Source organism: Ylistrum balloti, unplaced genomic scaffold (assembly GCF_031769215.1).
Source record: "Ylistrum balloti isolate Yb309-2 unplaced genomic scaffold, AGI_CSIRO_Ybal_v1 Utg369806, whole genome shotgun sequence".
Taxonomy (NCBI): Eukaryota; Metazoa; Mollusca; class Bivalvia; order Pectinida; family Pectinidae; genus Ylistrum; species Ylistrum balloti.
Window position 1 is genome coordinate 13,899 of NW_026781981.1, and position 19,315 is coordinate 33,213.

The following is a 19,315-nucleotide window of genomic DNA, read 5'->3' on the forward strand; positions in this document are numbered from 1 at the left end:
GTGGTAGCTGCGCAGAAATTCAGTGATAATTCACCGGCACTCTTGATGACCCGGTAGGTGGCACGCATCATCTGGAAAAGCAAAGGTCAACTACGAACAGACTTCTGTCTGGCTTGTATTACTATTGGGTCAGGGTTGTATCTTGACTAGGAATAGTTGAAGAAAATATGTATTATATAGATTTGAAGTTCTTACGACACAACCAGTAGAAGATTCATATGTGACGTTTCGATGACAACACTGCCACCTTTATCAGACAAATGAACAGTGTGAAACGTACTAGCACTGACGTACATAGTGTACAAGATCGTACAATATCGAGCGCTTTTTCCGACTGAACTATTATCCTAATCTCAGTGTGACGAGATGGTAAAAGATCATAACAAAAGTACACAAGACAATATGTATGTAATGTCGTCATTTCGGCCACGCTTTGTTCAACACCTGCTCATAGATTACGACCCATAGTATATACCCTCCAGGTTTGGAAATCAAAGACATCAGTCGCTTATCTTGATATTTTTACTACAACAAAACCAACAAGGACAGTTTTCCGCTTGGTTATACGATAAGCATGATGATTTTCATTTTTCCTTTTGTGAATGTTCCGTTTCTGGATAGCAATATCCCTGCATCCCCAACCTGTGGCATTTACATGTCAGATATGATTCGATATTCAAGGGCCTGTTCCCATTTTCGTGGAAGAAGTCGTCAACTGGGGACATAATCGTACCACAAGGTTCAGAATCTCATTGAGGAATATTCTGTCTTTTAGCGATATGAAGCTTAATATGTTTGATGCTCGTTAGTTAGCCTGTTGATTCCGTGGTTGTATATCTTGTTCTCATTTGAAAAAGTGACATTACTCGCTCGCTTTGACCAAAGTTTGCATGGTGGGTTCTGTCGATGAAGCAGAAGACGTTTATTCTCCCGAAACTCCTGGTCTTATTCTCCTTGTTTGTTTTAGGAGCCTCTCTGTAAGTCTTTTGTTTAGTTCATAATTTGCCCTATTTTTGGTAAATTTAAGTTTGAATTGTGATGATTTTGACATGTTGATATTTTCTTCTTTTCCGATATTATTCGAAGCAGCCTAAAGCAAGACCATTCACAGCGAAAAAAAAAATCATAGGCTTACCAACATGTCATCTATCAGCGATGGTTTGACACATGGACAACCCAGTGTTTCCTAATGTATCAGACTTATTCATGGAGCACTTGGTGAAAGAGGCGATAACCATACAACCGCTCAATCCCAAACCCCCTCGTAGATTGAACCTGTAAACACCACCAACGACATCAAATTCACATGTGAGGAATTAATCGAAGGCCCTATGCTATTTCTTGATACCCATCTAGTAACGAAAAATGACGGTACTAGCAAAGCATTGGTCTGCAGAATAATTACACACACGAACCAATACCTCAACTTCCGATCTCACCACTTTTTACACGTGGTACGAGCTTTGCTCAACAGATGTGAAGCTATTGCCAAGAAGGACAAATTAAGAAGCAAGAAAAAATAATCCAAAGCACTCCGAAACAAGTGGATATTCTGATTTTGGCAATCCAGAGATTGTAAACAAGTTTTGGGAGATCAAAGATAAGGCCAGGAGACGAAACACCAAAAAAGAATGAAATGAAAGGACAGGTAGTCATTCCTTACATCAAATGCCTCTCAGAAAATATTTCGGGGCTTTACCATAGTCATGGTATTGTTACAAGACTCTCCGAAATGTTCCATTCCATCCGGAAGATGAAACAGACAAAGATATGTCGCGGAGTGCGTATACAAGATCGGATGGAAGAACTGCAACACATCGTATATCGGAGAAAATGGCAGGGGATTCGAGGTCTGACTCATTGAAAATTAGGAAGACGTGAGATCCCAAGAAGGCAAAAAATCACCAGATTAGAGCGCAAACATTTTCAGTCCGAGATCAATAAATCGGCAATTACAGACCATTCCGCGCAGCGGTTAACCATTTCGTCACAATATGTTTTCCTTGCCATCTCACACACTACGTATACTAGTACGGTTCATAATGCTAACTTGTCTGATGAAGATGACCGTGTAGTCATCGAGACGTGATATTCAAATCTTCTACTGGTTTTGTTTATTCTATTTATCCTAATTACTCTTGGCGGGCCTCCCGTATGTTGTTCAGTGATATAGCAATTGTCTACTACAAATATTCCTCCTCAAAGTGATCCAGGCTGTACATGGGGCATAAACTCAGGAAACAAACAGAGCAGCAAACAATCGACCTCAGCAATTACCCCCACAACAAATATGGGTCTCATCGACCTCAGCAAGTAACCCTACAACAAATATGGATCCCATCGACCTCAGCAATTACCCCTACAACAAATATGGATCCCATCGACCTCAGCAATTACCCCTACAACAGATATGGATCCCATCGACCCCAGCAATTAACCCTACAACAAATATGGATCCCATCGAATTCAGCAATTAACCCTACAACAAATATGGATCCCCTCGACCCCAGCAATTACCCCTACAACAAATATGAATCCCATCGACCCCAGCAATTACCCCTACAACAAATATGGATCCCATCGACCCCAGCAATTACCCCTACAACAAATATGGATCCCATCGACCCCAGCAAGTAACCCTACAACAAATATGGATCCCATCGATCTCAGCAATTACCCCTACAACAGATATAGATCCCCTCGACCCCAGCAATTACCCCTACAACAGATATGGATCCCATCGACATCAGCATTGAACTATATAATTGATATGGATACCCTCGGCTTCAGTAATGAACTATATAATTGATATGGATCACCTCAACCTCAGCAATTACCCCTACAACAAATATGGATCCCCTCGACCTCAGCAATTACCCCTACAACAAATATGGATCCCCTCGACCCCAGCAATTACCCCTACAACAAATATGAATCCCATCGACCCCAGCAATTACCCCTACAACAAATATGAATCCCATCGACTTCAGCAATTAACCCTACAACAAATACAACAAATATGGATCCCCTCGACCCCAGCAATTACCCCTACAACAAATATGGATCCCCTCGACCCCAGCAATTACCCCTACAACAAATATGAATCCCATCGACTTCAGCAATTACCCCTACAACAAATATGAATCCCATCGACTTCAGCAATTAACCCTACAACAAATATGGATCCCCTCGACCCCAGCAATTACCCCTACAACAAATATGGATCCCCTCGACCCCAGCAATTACCCCTACAACAGATATGGATCCCATCGACCCCAGCAAGTAACCCTACAACAAATATGAATCCCATCGACTTCAGCAATTAACCCTACAACAAATATGGATCCCCTCGACCCCAGCAATTAACCCTACAACAAATATGAATCCCATCGACTTCAGCAATTAACCCTACAACAAATATGGATCCCCTCGACCCCAGCAATTAACCCTACAACAAATATGGATCCCCTCGACCCCAGCAATTACCCCTACAACAAATATGGATCCCCTCGACCCCAGCAATTACCCCTACAACAGATATGGATCCCATCGACCCCAGCAATTAACCCTACAACAAATATGAATCCCATCGACTTCAGCAATTAACCCTACAACAAATATGGATCCCCTCGACCCCAGCAATTAACCCTACAACAAATATGAATCCCATCGACTTCAGCAATTAACCCTACAACAAATATGGATCCCCTCGACCCCAGCAATTAACCCTACAACAAATATGGATCCCCTCGACCCCAGCAAGTAACCCTACAACAAATATGGATCCCATCGATCTCAGCAATTACCCCTACAACAGATATGGATCCCATCGACATCAGCATTGAACTATATAATTAATATGGATACCCTCGGCCTCAGTAATGAACTATATAATTGATATGGATCACCTCAACCTCAGCAATGAACCATATAAGTAATATTCATAATCAAGTTGTTTACAAGGAATCATGTTACTATTCCAGATATGTCCGTTAAAACGGATACAATGGATCGTTTGAAATAGAATGGAAAAACTTTAACGTGCACACTTTAATTGTTTACACGAGAGACACTGACACCGGATACAAGTCAAATACATCGCGGTAATGGTTATATACTTCATGTTCGAAGCGATCAGTCGTTTGGAAATTGGTCCGTGGGAAAATATTCAAATTGTGTCGATAGAGTCTTTTGCATCTCTTACATAAAGCATGTAAGCTATATTGGCGACAGAGAATAGCGATATACCTGTATTAAACAGAACTAATGGAAACAATTCGAGCTGTTGTGGTTTCATAACGGACCCACTTATAGTTACGTTAGCAAGCAAATCGATTATCCTTAACTACGCCAATTATTTCTATTGAACCCCGGTATTTTTGTCATTATCGTGTTTTATCCATGTACGTAAAACGTTCTATCAAAGATTGTCTTTTACTGTAATTATTATTAAGTAATAGGGCGTGTCTGACCTTGGGAGAAGATGGGCCTACATTTGTTTGTGTATCAGTTTGTAAGACATATTCTTAAACGACTAGCTAGCACAAGACATAACCAGCTTGTCAAACCATCCATGCATTTTCTTAAATTGATTTTCACGTTTTGTCAAAATCCTTTTGTTCTTAAATTTTTTTTAAATGATGACGTTGAATTCTTTCAAACACTATGGAATCTTTAAGTTATTATTATGTTAATTCTTTTAAAATGTGCCAGAATTATTGAAGTTTGCGTTTTATTTGCTGTAAATCGAATCGAATCAAGCATAAGCTGATCCATAAATTGAAATCGGCATGGTAATGAAATGAAAACCAGACATCACTCGACAAATCTTTGTGTATGCAAATTAACAACCTAATTTAAATATTAACTTATAGATTGTCTAGGTCACGCGACCTTACAAGCAATGAAACCGACATGAAAGCGCATTTTGTAACATGTCTATGTGATAAAATAGATGTGATAAACTTACTCCTGTATATCAAGGCTGAACGGAGTGTTTTTCCTGCCTGTGGTTTGTATATATTGGAACGATAGTTGAAGCAAAGGAAAGCTGATGTTACTACATGTAGTCACCGTAATATGAATCATTCAAATATGTCACACAGAAAAATAAAATGAATATTTATCTATTTAATTACTGTATGTAAAAGATCAACGTTTATCCACCATTTTCTAATGTAGAACGAAGCTATCTGCGACTACAAGTCGGTTTCTACCAGAGTTGTCGTTCTTGAACAGTCACAATACACCTGTCTAAACGGCTCACAAACCACCATTAGTTGACCTTGCGGTCAGGGTCAGAGCTTGACATCCGGCAAAACTAAGGCGGTATTTCTGACAAAATCAACGAAGGACACAGATGTAAGCTGTGTTTTATGCTATCGATGCTCTTTCGGACAGGAAATGTACAAATACTGTTGCCAAATTACCATCAGTTTTCGCTGATGTCACAGTGTAAGTACATGTATGTCGAGAACATGTAGATGGTTGACAAGTGGAAGTACAAAATGTTAACTCGACGATTGTGACTATTTACTCAAAATTAATCTTCCGCGATATAATTCATAACCAAACAAACTAATATAAGCATTTTCCAGCTAAACAAACATATACATTGTATATTTCCAAAATAAAATACAAATAACAGACCAGAAAAATTGTAAAATATTTTCTTCTTTGACATAACTACGTTTTTCAAAAATCTTGAAATGGCGGTTCAAAGAGGTGTTCAACCTCTTCCAGAGTACATTACAGTACCCCGATGTGTTCTTTTTGACGCTGTGAGATGACATACAAAAACAGAGGTGCAATATGACTGTTAAGGGACGACAACTCTGGTAGCGATTTAAGTTTTGTGAAGGAAGCCGCGGCACTCTTTGGAAGAGATTGGCAACAGGCTTGTCCCAAATTGATTACTTCCGGTTTGACGATCAAGAGGAAGAATCTCTGAAACAGATTAAGATTCAGTAACAAAATTGTCAAAGCGATACAAACAATACTTCAACATAACAAACATACCCCCCAAATGTTATATGTACTTACACGAAGAACACAAAGAAAATAGAAACAAGTGCTGACAAGATCAAGAACCCATGATCTTCTTATTGAGTACAATCTATTTATTTAATGAACCGATTCTTTTGTATGTTATAATTACCGATAACATTGTTGCATAATATTAGTAGACAAAGTCATTATCAACCATACACCAACTTTATTTCATAAAAAAAAGATTTTGCCAATATTCGGGGAATTTTGTCTTCGTTGAAATGTCAGCAGTTTGTATCGTAAATTGAATCAACATTATCTTAACGATAAATGGAATTGTCAGAGACAGATTCTGTCTTCATATATAAATGATGTCTTTGTTGATCTATCTCGGTATTATTATCTAAGAGTCAGAATTTGATTTAGCATCCTTGTATTGCCCAGATATACGGCTTTCCTAACGAGTGTTATATGTAAAAAAAATATACATTAGTCAGGTATTGAACGTCTGGACGCGGGTTTGATGTCAATTATGGCTTCCAAGCTTCGGCTGGGCAGATTTTCTGTTAACGAAGAAGACTTCAGGACAATGCCCCTTGTTGACGAATGTCTAGTGCTCAAGCAAACTAATATTTGCGTCGCTGTCAATGACTGAGTTCTGTTTTATAACACATGTATTTACACGGCAGTGTTACTTTAATAGACAAGATAGAAGTGTTTACGGGACTGGAAGGGACATCAATCACTTCTCCATTAGAACTTCTAATTACTGCAATAGACGGCGACAGTACAAACTGTCTTAATATCGAAGCATATAGAGGATCAAGCTGTCACCGATGAATGCTGTGAACGTATTTATTTCGGCGCAAATTTTAACGAAATATAAATTTTGAACCAATTCAGTGCAATGATGAATTTGCGTATTCCCAAGAAATGCAATTCACGCATTCATATTTTAGAACAGTAACCAAATAATTTCATTGTAAAGATCTTGATGGCAAAAGGAATAGGACAACAGAAATAACCCATGAAAGTCTTTTCCATGCAATAACATTTCTTTCTGGTTTTTTTAAGATAAATCACTAGCAGCGTTCAACACCTCGTAGAGATCTGATTCTGGCAGATCTGCAATCTCTTAAGCATTTCATATCAATATTATGAACATCGTTACAGACCTATTAAATAAAATTCTACTTTTACCATTGTTTACAATTAGTACTCCGCTCCATTCCCAGATTTTTTTTCGTTCTTGTATGTCGTGTTATTTTAATTGAATAAATGTAAAATATTGATACATTATGACTTCACTTTATAGTGCAAATAGATATTCGTACAAATGATGTAAATAAATATTACAGCATTCCGCATGGACCCAACAATACAAATCCATGCTGTTGTAGTTATCTACGCATATAAAGCATATAACTGAGTTTTAGGAAAGTCACACCTTCATTGGTACATTTCCGATAAATCTTAGTTTAAAATGAAGAATAATTCAATTTCCAGTTTGATTACTTGTCTATGTTTATATACTAATGACGTCTAAAAGAGTAAGTAACAAAAATACCCTCAACCCACTAAATACATTGTTTTTAATACGTCATCTGAGTATGTCCCCTCTGGACTATGTATGCGGCAGTGAACACAATGCACTCGAGTTCTATGCATATCTCGGCCAGGACAATTTTAGCGACCTATTTTGAACAGTTTTGATTGGTCAATGACTTATTATAATTCCGGTACCACATTTACTTTGTAAGTCTGCATGTCAGCAGTGACGTTATAAGTGCCGTTTTATCTGGGTTATATTTTATCAAACTTTTCCAGATTAATGTCAGGTTGCACTGAAGACTGAAATCAAAACAAATTATTATACACCGTCCAAAGTCGGTACCGCACTCACCTAGTAGGTCTGCATGTCAGTAATGACGTCAAATGTGCCGTTTTATCTAGGTTATGTTTTATAAAACTTTTCCAGCTTAAAGGCAGGTTGCAGTGAAGTCTTAAACCCAAATAAATCATCATATATTGTCCAAAGCAAATGACATAAAAATGTCATGCATTATTGGTGTCAATGACCGAGGACACACTAATTAGTAACAATGATGCAGATTGATTGGATGACATTTCCAATCCTAGATTTAACTTAATCACAATCAAGCTAACAGAGCTTTTAAATCTTGATTATTGTCTCCTATATAAGATGACAGGTAATTGTTTAGATACAACGAGTTCGACGGGACCACGTTTTGTGACGTCACGGACAAGTCTTCTCTTACCAGCAATCCTATTCTGAAGGTAAAAATGAATACAAGCATCTCGTCCTAGCCCAAGGTCTAAGAAAACACGATACAGCTTTATCTTAACGATATATCAATAATACCAGATTACATCGATTTATCGATTTCATTATTCATAATTGGAAAGCTGAACGCCTAATAGATGTTGTCTGTGTTTTTTACGTCATGTTTACCGTGACTTATCTGCGGTGTTTTTATTATCTCTCACCTTGCGAAACTCTGCACTGTTAAGTGCGTTTGAGGTCGAGACATATGGCAGTATTTTTTCTCTTTTTCTTTCTTCAGTATAAAACATCGTGTTCACAATCTTGCTGTCTTGCCTTTGATAGTTAACGGTCAGCATGGCAGTAAATACTTGGCTCGTTCTCTTGTTCCTGTCCATATTCACTACATTTGTCGGGGTAAGTTTCAAACTTGGTGTAATATCTTTAAACCTTTTCGAGACAGAGTTTCAATAGTTTGACGTTGTTGTACTCTTATCAAATCTATGCTTATTTTTTGTTGATTTTATGATATACACAAATATTTCATTCTGTTCGACTTAAAACACCGCAAACCTGTTATGATGCAATCAGGGCCACACGAACGTTTGTAAATCGATCTAGCTAGATCTGTACATAGTTTCTGCAAATTAAATAACATATGTTTGTTTGAATAGTATATTGGGGTGTACGGTTCCAATAAGAACATAAGTATATGATTTTGTACAGTTTTCTTTAAAAGAACCCCATGTAATCCTAACTTGTGCAAAATATCCCTTTAAATGTCTTTAGTAGATTCTTGATTTGGTCCTTTGTACAGGGTAGATATTACAAAGCCGAGGAAGTAAAACGACAAGTACCATCTCATGTAGGTAAGTGTGCAGTGTTACAATTTGGTCAAATGGAACATGAAGACCCATTTTCTGTTTCATTTTAAACGCATATTTCCGTACCATCTCCGTAGTGCTACCGCCGTAGCGTTTCCGCCATACTACGTCACTATTTCCGTAGTACTACCGCCGTAGTGTTTCCGGCATACTACGTCACTATTTCCGTAGTACTACCGCCGTAGTGTTTCCGCCATACTACGTCACTATCTCCGTAGTACTACCGCCGTAGTGTTTCCGGCATACCACTGTACCATCTCAGTAGTACTACCGCCGTAGCGTTTCCGTCATACCACTGTACCATCTCCGTAGTGCTACCGTCGTATTGTTTCCGCCATACTACGTCACCATCTCCGTAGCACTACCGCCGTAGCGTTTCCGTCATACCACTGAACCATCTCCATAGTGCTACCACAGGACCATAGCATTTGCGTCTTTTACATCCCGGTCAAAACCGTTTGTAAAGAAGTTAAGGATCGTTCAGTTTTAATCTAATAAAATTTTATCTAATTGAAAATATCAAAAATTTCATATATTTGACGTAAATGGTTTTCGAAAGAGTTCGTATGGAAATGTAAAATTTGTAATTAAATCAAAGTATTTACCCTATCAGCTGTATGTCACATCCGTTCAGACTTGTTTTTGGTGTAACATGGTCGGTAATAAAAAAGTTGTTACGTATAAAATCATCGGCCAGACATGAGCAGGCTAGTTAATTCAATGCAGTCATCTGAGACGATCAGAAATCAGGCGTGTCAATTACTTGTGCCACCTACATGCCCCGGGTGATCTGTTATTTGATATTGGTAAATTCTTCCCTTAATTTTGTGAAGAACCTTGAATGAATATCCAAGAGGCAAATCCAGCTGGAACCATTAACACAATGTTTACACTTTATACAAGGTTCGTGTAAAGATGGCTTACTTGTCAGTAAGGTATCATTAAATTCAGTTCATTTTATAACATTGCGTATATGGTAAAAGGTTCCTAGGTTGTTGTTGTTGTTATCCAGCTTCCTCCTTTTTGACAGATGGACTTTCCATATAAATTATGTGGGAAAATGCACAAAAGACACACAAGCGATAAGAAAACATTAGTGAGATACAGTAGAACCGAATAGTAAATTGAATTGTATCCTATAGCGATTTAACCTTATTAGGACTCATCCGTAATGCTAAATGCTTGAATATCGAAATCTTGGTGGCTACTTAGAAAAACCGAAATTGACCGAAAAAAAATTAGTTCAACTCTATCAAAATCTGGGGCAGGGACATAAAAGTTATCTTAAATTGTCTGCATTGTTGACAATCGCCAGGCTAAGATTGTCCTTGGTGTAGCTATTACGGATTCCAGACAGTCTGTTTCTACAACTGTCTCGTTTCTTCAGTGTAAGAACATTCACCGATAAAGTGATCACGTGTTCCTGGTTCCGTTACACACCATGCAGCTTTGGTCGCCCGAGAATCGGTAAAAAAAATAGCTCTGTTAGATTGGAGTGTACTAGTTCCTATCAGAAGTTTGGATTTTGACTTCCGCACTTTGTATATTGATTCTTCTATCAAAGGTGTAGATATGGTGAGTAGATCCCACCCACACATTCTTTGGATTAATATACTTGAGACTGGTTTTTTCACACTGGCGTCAATAGCTGACCTAACTTCTTGGTAGACTGACACGTAGATCATATACTGAAGGGAGTTTGTAAAGTGCACGTAACCGTCGCATCTTGTCTTGAATGCCATTTACTGCAAACTGTGTATCAAGCGCTTAGAAGTCAATCGAGTCAGGATCTAAAACATTGCGTATACAACAGATTTTTTTTTTTTTTTTTGTGAATATGACAAGATATATTGATTTTCAACTTCCTGTACTAATGGATCGTGTAAGATGTCGTCAACTGACAGACGAACTCACAACACAGCAATTCAAAAGAACCAAGATGATGAAAATGATGGGGAAGTTTAACGGTCGCCATAGTGATCTCATTAAGAAACATTGTATTTCTTTGTGTGTTATGAAGTTGTAGGTGTTTGGTTCTTGTTAGTTTGATTGTTGTTTCCGTTGTTATAAACCTTGTTCTCGATTGAGAACGTGACATTGCTTACTTGAGTTGACCAAGATTTACATGGCAGGTGTCGTCAATGAAGCAGTAGACGCTTACTCTTCCGGAACACATGGTCTTATTCGTATAATTTTTCAGGAGTCTTCCTATAAACATTTCTTTTTTTTCGTATTTTGATCTAGTTTTATTGAAATTCGGTTTGGATTATGATTATGAATCCTGCTCGCGGCTTTTTATTAAATTAAAAAAAAAAGCATACATCAATATGTAATTTCCGTGTTGCTTGTAATAATGAAAATAATGATAAGAAACGACCTTTATCTAAATTAAACCGTTTGCCTTGTAGATATTGGCGATCTTATCATTTTACTAGTACATCTGATGACCATCAGGTATTTCAGCGTCTTCGGAAGAGTGATCTGAATTTGTCACCAAAGACGTCTGACTTCTTTTGGGACAATGTGATATATGTGGGACATGTCGTTTGTGCAGATGGTATCGAGGCTGTCCCATCAAAGATTGAGAAGGTTCGTGACTGACCTGCCACGAACAATGCCGATGAACGTCGCCATTTCTTGGGATTCGCGGAGTAAGTTTGTCAGCAATTTCAGTCAGATCGCATGACCGAGAAAGAAGAGAAAGAGAAAGTAACAACGCCAAATGTAGTCGAGTGTTCATAGACATAGAAGCATATTGAAGCTAAAGGAAATATAACGCAGTCCACTGGTACCATGTTGTCCAGACTTCTCATTGCCCTTCGAACTCCATGTTGATGCTTCAAGGAAAGGACTGAGGAAGGCCAGTGTCGTCTTATTTATTGTGCCAGTCGGTGAAAAAGTAAGTCTGATCGGAATTATCCGGATCTTGAAGCAGGCCTTTACAGAGAAATTCCGTGACTACCTTTACGGGCGGACCTATAATTTATTCACAGACAAGAACCAACTAACATACATTCTACAAAAGAAAAGCAGATGATTGCCTGCTTCATCAACATATAACTGTCAGTGTAGAAGATTGTACGGAAGACACAAAAGTGAATAGCGCATTTTAATACAAATTTAGAGTTAGATACAGTAGAGCCAAACAATGAAATAAACTGTATTAGATAATTTTAGCGTCAAGAACATGTCTATATTCTAAGCCGTGCCACTATTCGGATTGATTAAAAGGTGTCATGCAGGGTACAGAAAACCTCGGAGACTTAAAGAAGTAACTCGGATGTAGAAGTATTGTCAAGTCTTCCAGCTTCGTCGGATATAGGAATTTCTGCCAGTATATACAGAAGAAAATTCCCTGGCAGTGCTGTGAGTAATGGTAATGAGTTGGGTGATGACGTGCAATACATCCAATCCAGCCAAGACGTCTTAGACTTGGAGACAACTGGGGTCTCAGGATCCACTCATCAGCCAAATAACTCCCTTTATTCGTCCAGACAAGAAAATACTTTCTTTAACTGCGGAGAATGCTTCCTTTATGAAGGTCTAGATAGCTTGACATTGAAACGCGGAGTGTTTTATTGTTGTGAATCAACTTGTGGTTGCAGCATGTATGAAAGTGTTGACCTACCTTCATGATCTAGGCGTTAAAGAACTTAATCGTTACTGAAGGACCTCATCTTCTGGCCTGGTATGTCTATAGATGTGGACTGATTGATCAAGAAGTGTCAACAACACAGCGTGTGCCGTTAGTTAAGATAATAATAACACAGCCCACGGAGTTATTATGCCTTGACTACCTCAGCTTGAAGACTTGTAAAGGATGATATTCTTACGTTTTAGTGGTGACGGACCATTTCACGGGGTCCGCCTAAGCCAAACCGACGCGCAGTAAGTCTACTAGGACGCCAGCAGACGCGTTACTTGGCTATATCTAGCACTATGGTATATCTCACCGCTTTAACTCGGACCAAGGAGCTTACATCCTTGGGTAGGTCATTCGGTACCTATGTCAGCTATTGTACATTGAAAAACCAAGATCGTCACCATATCATCCCAGTGGGAATGGGACATGTGAGCGTTTACACCGGACACTAAGGAATATGCTAGGGGCACTGGACTCTGACCAGAAGAGTCCAGAAGAGGGTCGCCTGTCGGACTTTGGATTGGCTGGGGATGTGGATCCAGACAAGGAACCAGATTAAGTAAAAGAGTATGCATCAGTCATTTGAGTTGGCAAGCAGGAAGGCCAGTTATGATATGAAGGCTCGACATGCATTCCTAGACGTTGGTGATCGAATTTAAATAAAGATCTTGCCATTTGAGAGGCAACATATCGAACAGATGGGAGTCAGAGGTAGATGTCGCCAAAGTACAGAACATCCCGGGCGTCCCTGTGTACGAGGATAGAAGTGGCAGATAAGACACTGCACAGGTACAGCTTGCTTCTTGATGGATCTCTACAGATGAGAAAGCCTGTGGATGTAGCTCGCTCATGCCCAGCACCCAGACAAGGACAACGCGAGTCAGAGGCGTTAACCAGCCACGCTGGAATCAGTTGCACATCACCGCCCACCAGGTGATAACGACGATGACTTTGATGTGATAGGGAAGACAAAAAGACTTGTGTTCCGAGGCCACCCCTACCGAACAAAGTTCTGAAAAGGTATCAGTTAATGAATCTGCTGGTCAAGAAGAGTTTAATGACAAAGCTAAGGCTGAATGTCCTCCTATGAACGTAGCAGTGCCACCTTCCACCCTAGTTTCACTCCACATGAAGCACGAGCACCCAGAAGGTCACAGCGTGAAGGACAGTCGCAAAGTTGGGTGAAATCAAAGGAATATATTTGTAACCATGCATGTTTTCATCCAATAGTCGCAGAATCGGAGAAGAAATGTGCCTTCCTATTTAACAGTTTGAACAAGATGTTTGATGTCGCCAAAGGTAACCTTGTAATTATTTTGAATTCTTACGTGAAACCTGTGCATCGTTTATATATGTAATTCTATTTGCTATTGGCTGAGGGGCTAGAGACGGTTGCAAATTGATACAGACTCTAAGAGTTTAAACGGTCATCTCTGGTGACTTGCGTATTATAATAAATGAACATGATGGCATCTAACTACATTACTGAAATTATAAAATTTAATTATCTTCGAGAAGCTTATCAGTTAACTTGTAACATGAACCGTTACCTTAATATTGTTAATTCTTACAAAATCCGATTTTGAAAAAAGGAATCAATAACTTTTAAAGAGTCATCAGTAACATTTACGTCACACAACCGTTCTGTTTGCGTCTTACTTATGTAGTATTACTGCACCACCGCACTATAACAGTATGGTTACCGTTGCATTACCGTAGTGTTACCGTAGAACCACCACACCATTACCGTATGGTTACTGTAGCATTACCGTAGTGTTTCCGTAGCACCACCGCACTATAACCGTATGGTTACTGTAGCATTACCGCAGTGTTACCTTAGCACCACCGGACTATAACCGTATGGTTACTGTAGCATTACCGTAGTGTTACCGTAGCATCACCGCACTATAACCATAATGTTACCGTAGCACCACCGCACTATAACCGTATGGCTACCGTAGTATTACAGTAGTGTTACCGTAGCACCACCGCACCATAGCATTGCCGTAAGATCGAACAGCAAACGTGCACAGGTCTGTACCACAAGTAATTTCATTTAGATATTAAGAAAAAGATTATTTAATTTTGTAATTTCATCAACCACTAGGTAACAAGACAATCTGCAGAGCCCTACAAATATGAAGCAAAATTATATGCTTGATAGAATAATTAGACAATCTGTCCGATGATATCCCCGACAAATATGTTGTTAAGGACGGTAATTGTCGTTTCTAATCAATAAATATTGTTTAATTGAAATAAAGAAACCATTTTCAATACAGAAAATAAACAGATCTTCTAACAAGGATCTCTTAAACTTAATGTCCTTCAACCATTATTCCGTACTAAGCGTAGAAACCCAGGCGAGATTGTCGCTTATTTTAGGCTCGGTAGAATTCAAAATTCTTTTCTTGTGTCTCATATCAAATGGAACCTTGCGTCAGATACATTTTAAGTGAGTGTTTTCTAATTGATACGTAATATTTCTATTTTGAGATCAATTTATGTCGCCTGTCACAGGTACGAACCCTAATTGCTTCGACAATAGAACTAACTGTCAGGACTACATTGACCACGATCGCACCATCTGCAGTTCAGACTCTCCGTATTATGGCTGGACAACCACGAACTGTCAGGCCTCCTGTGGTGTCTGTCAAGGTCAGTCAAGGTTTCAGAAACATTAAAGGTAACGAATGTCAGGTGAAGGTCAAATTGTTGAAGTTTCACCAATCACATGTGTGTAATTGTGGTTCTATATACGACTTAGATTTAGTAACTTAATATTACAGATAGATATACCTGGTATTTTTCTTTATTTTTAAGTTTTACATGTATGAACAGCTGAAGTATCCGGCCAATATGATGCTTCCGATTTTTGAACAAGTCTTTTAATCTCTTTTCATTAAGGGTTTCATTGCTACTATCATAATGTTGTTATTCCTACAATCGTTATTTATCAGAATAAATCATCTCCTAACCCGACTTTGCCGTTTCCGACGGAAGTAATTTTCTAGATGAAATAATCATTATATTCGTGTTTCAGCACGACTTATTTTCAAATGAAGATATCAGTTTCGGTCCGTTGTGCTTTGACAGTCGACAGTGTTATTCCGGGTTTTTTTGCGAATTTGATGGATGTTTGAGCTCTAATAATGTGATAAAATCCATTATTTCTTCATGTCTTTTATGTTTACATAGCAAGTCTCTAACCAATAATAATATTGTTTACGTATTTTGTCACTTAACCTGATTTCTGAGGTCTTCCCTGCTATCATTATAATGTTGTAATCCCCACTTTGTTGTAGGGTACTTTCTATCAGATTAAATAATCTATTGACGTTTTCCATTCGTTTCTGTTTAAACAATATTCCGATGTGTATATTTCTCTAGATATTATCAAGGATGGTTTTCAAGCGGCTTTCCTGTCCTGTTACTGTCCCTTTTGCTTAGTTTATATTGAAATACTGGTGTCTTATTTCTAATGTCCTGACTTGAAAACAGTTTACGTCTCGCATTGTTGTATGTTTTAGCTCCGCTTAGAGCTATGCTATTTAGCACCATAATTTCGTGAAACAGTTACGCTTGATCTGTGAAGTAATTTATTACCTATATCACATAGCTGTTACATTCATCACAAAGGACTCCAAATATGAGTTGTTGTAGAATCCAGTCGCTGTGTTGTATGTTGGTCGTCTTTTACGTGATGATATTTGTTATTGTTTCGAAAGGCTTGTTACACAAGAGGGGTTGTTTTTTCAGATGTCAGCGTGGCTTTCTTAGCAAAGCTGCAAACGTAAAATACGAAAGCGTCAACAACTCAAATGGTGTCGATTCAATAGAATTCTCCATTGCCTACAATCGCGAAGCATAGAGATTAAGACTGATTGTGTCTGTAAATACACATGTAGAACACCAACTCCAAAGATTGTACAAAAGGCGAACAACACCTTTTAATACAAATCTAGAGAAAAATACAGTAGAGCCAAACAATGAAATAAACTGCATCATACGGTTGTTTCGTCCTTCTAGGACTCGTCAGTGATGCTACATCATACAGTTGTTTCGTCCTTCTAGGACTCGTCATTGATGCTGCATCATACGGTTGTTTCGTCCTTCTAGGACTCGTCATTGATGCTAAGGGCCTTAATTTGGAATCATGGGAGGCAACAGAGAAAGTAAAAAGTAATCGAAAGCAAAGTAAAAATCTAGACGGGGATGTGCACTAGCCTCGTTACTAGATAAATATCATGACTTTTATATGTGCGATAATTTTAGAACAGCGTCAGTCATATGTGTATATTCTTAACTTTGCACTATTCGAATGAATTGAAATGCAAGTAACGACAAACCTCGAGAAGTCCACTAGCAGTATCTTCTTCCTGCTATCTCAAAGGTTGTACAAAAGAGACACGAGTTACTAGAAAGTTTCAGTACATTTCTAGAGTTAGCACCATGACAGCTTATGGAGTTCCTGCATTTGTTGTCATTGTAGAAGTAGTAATGTTGTAGAAAGTGCATTCTGATAATGTCGTTCAGTTGCCAGATATTTTCTTCAATGTTCAATGTTTTCATCATAACTGTTTTAATTGTCCTGGATTGCGATTCTGATACTAGCACGTTCGTTTACTAACTGGCTTTATTTTGTTGCTTTAATAGCAATTTTATTTAGATAAAATGATTTGTGAACTTCAGACAAAATCTTTAGATAATGAAATGATCATTATATTTTGTTTCTATAAACGTTTGTTGTACTATCTGTGCAGGGCCGCCGGTTTGTTTAGTGTGATTTTCATTGTGCAATCCCAGTGAAACATCTACTAATCCACCATCGTGTTCATATAAATGTGTAAAAATCTTACTTTCGTATTCCATGTTTCCATGGTACATGTGATGCCCCACGTGGACCAATAAATCCATTTCATCTATCTTTCTGCTGAAATGAGTATCTTAACATTTCTTTTTTTGTCTAAACTATCCTCATGGGGTCACAGGTGGACCTACTACTACAGAGCATGTCTGCGTGGATGAGCTTAACTACTGTGACACATTCGATATACCCAAGGCATGTCTTGATTTCCCCAAATGGGCCGCCGAGAAATGTCGTCGCACGTGTAGTATTTGTCAAGGTAAACCACGTGTGTCATGGCGAATTCAGTCATGTGTGCCCTGATTAATTAAGTTATGCATGCAATGATTTATTAATGCACGTTTTATCGGATTAAGTTCTGAATGCACTGACGGCGTAAGTTTGGAGTTGTATGTAAGTTGTATGTGTCAATTTCGGAAGAAGTCAGTCATAGGTACCACGTCGGTGTCATTGGTGTCAATTCTGGGTAAATCATGCGTATTATCTCGTGGTTAGTTATGTGTGCCTTTCGGGGTAATGCGTATTATCGTAGTAAATCATGTGTAACCCTGACAGGGTCAGTCATGCGTGTTATTTTGGAGGAAGCCATGTTCGTCCTGTCCAAATGGAATAATATGTGGGAACTTTTAATTTCGTACAGGAGGTCCGACGACACCGACGCCCTTGTGTGTTGATACGCTGACCACGTGTGGTTCATTTGACATCCCACAGGCTTGTGTGGAGTTCCCGAAATGGGCTTCGGAAAGCTGTAGATTCACGTGCAACGTCTGTACAGGTAAATATTACCTATATTTTCATCTTGTGTTTCTACAATTTCCCTATTAATCGTCCGTTCCAGAAAAAAGGACTAAGATTGATAAATTAACAGAAATGTTCCAAATAAATATATTCCCCCATGACTTTCAATGCAAAGTTTACGTAGATGCCAAGGTAGCTCAGTCGGAAGAGAGTTGACAAATGTAACCTGATGTGAAGACCCGAAGAGTTTTCGATGATCCCTACTAGTAGCGGTTTGTGGTTCCAAGGAAACTAAGAGACGGGTCAGTCTGTGCTAATGTGGCTGTATCAATGGAAAAGACGCTTTATTTAAATTGTTAAATTGGATGGCACACTATAAGCCTCATGTACGCTATACAATAAAGTAGCAACTAGCGAAAGGTTACCTTTGTTGTTATGCTATATGTGTCCGACTTTATAAATATACACAAAAAATAATTAAATAAACATATATCGATTCGATTTTGTAACGAAAAATAAGAGAAAATAATTCAAATTTCATGCCTTCTATTATATTCTGTTTCAGTGTTAGAGCCACCCACCGTGAGGCCTCTTGCTGTAGGGCGGAAGTGACGTGTCTAATCCTTTCACTATATGTATATGTAATATTGTTATATTAGGATTCTATTTCTATAAAACATCGATATATAAAAGTACTCGATTTCGGTTTTATCTATAATTTTGACACAATCCTTTGGGGACAAACATAATTATTTAACCATAAGAAATAGGGTTTCATCTTAGTATGCTTACTGAACTCCCGTGGAAAACTGCAAAACATCTTCAACTGCTATAATAGGCTAATCAGAACCAAAAATTTAAAAAGTACTTTTTTACCTCATTAACTTGATTAAATTTCCATTCATGAAAAA

At 38.4% G+C, this 19,315-nt stretch overlaps 1 protein-coding gene across 1 annotated transcript; it reads left to right on the forward strand.

The window, feature by feature from the left end:
* The first annotated feature begins 13,875 nt into the window (after positions 1 to 13,875).
* LOC132544667 (putative tyrosinase-like protein tyr-3) lies at positions 13,876 to 19,016 on the forward strand. The gene is made up of 5 exons (XM_060208290.1): positions 13,876 to 14,098; positions 15,320 to 15,457; positions 17,791 to 17,925; positions 18,307 to 18,441; positions 18,970 to 19,016. The coding sequence occupies exons 1-5, from the start codon at positions 13,876 to 13,878 to the stop codon at positions 19,014 to 19,016; spliced, it is 678 nt and encodes a 225-aa protein (XP_060064273.1).
* The last annotated feature ends 299 nt before the right edge of the window (positions 19,017 to 19,315 follow it).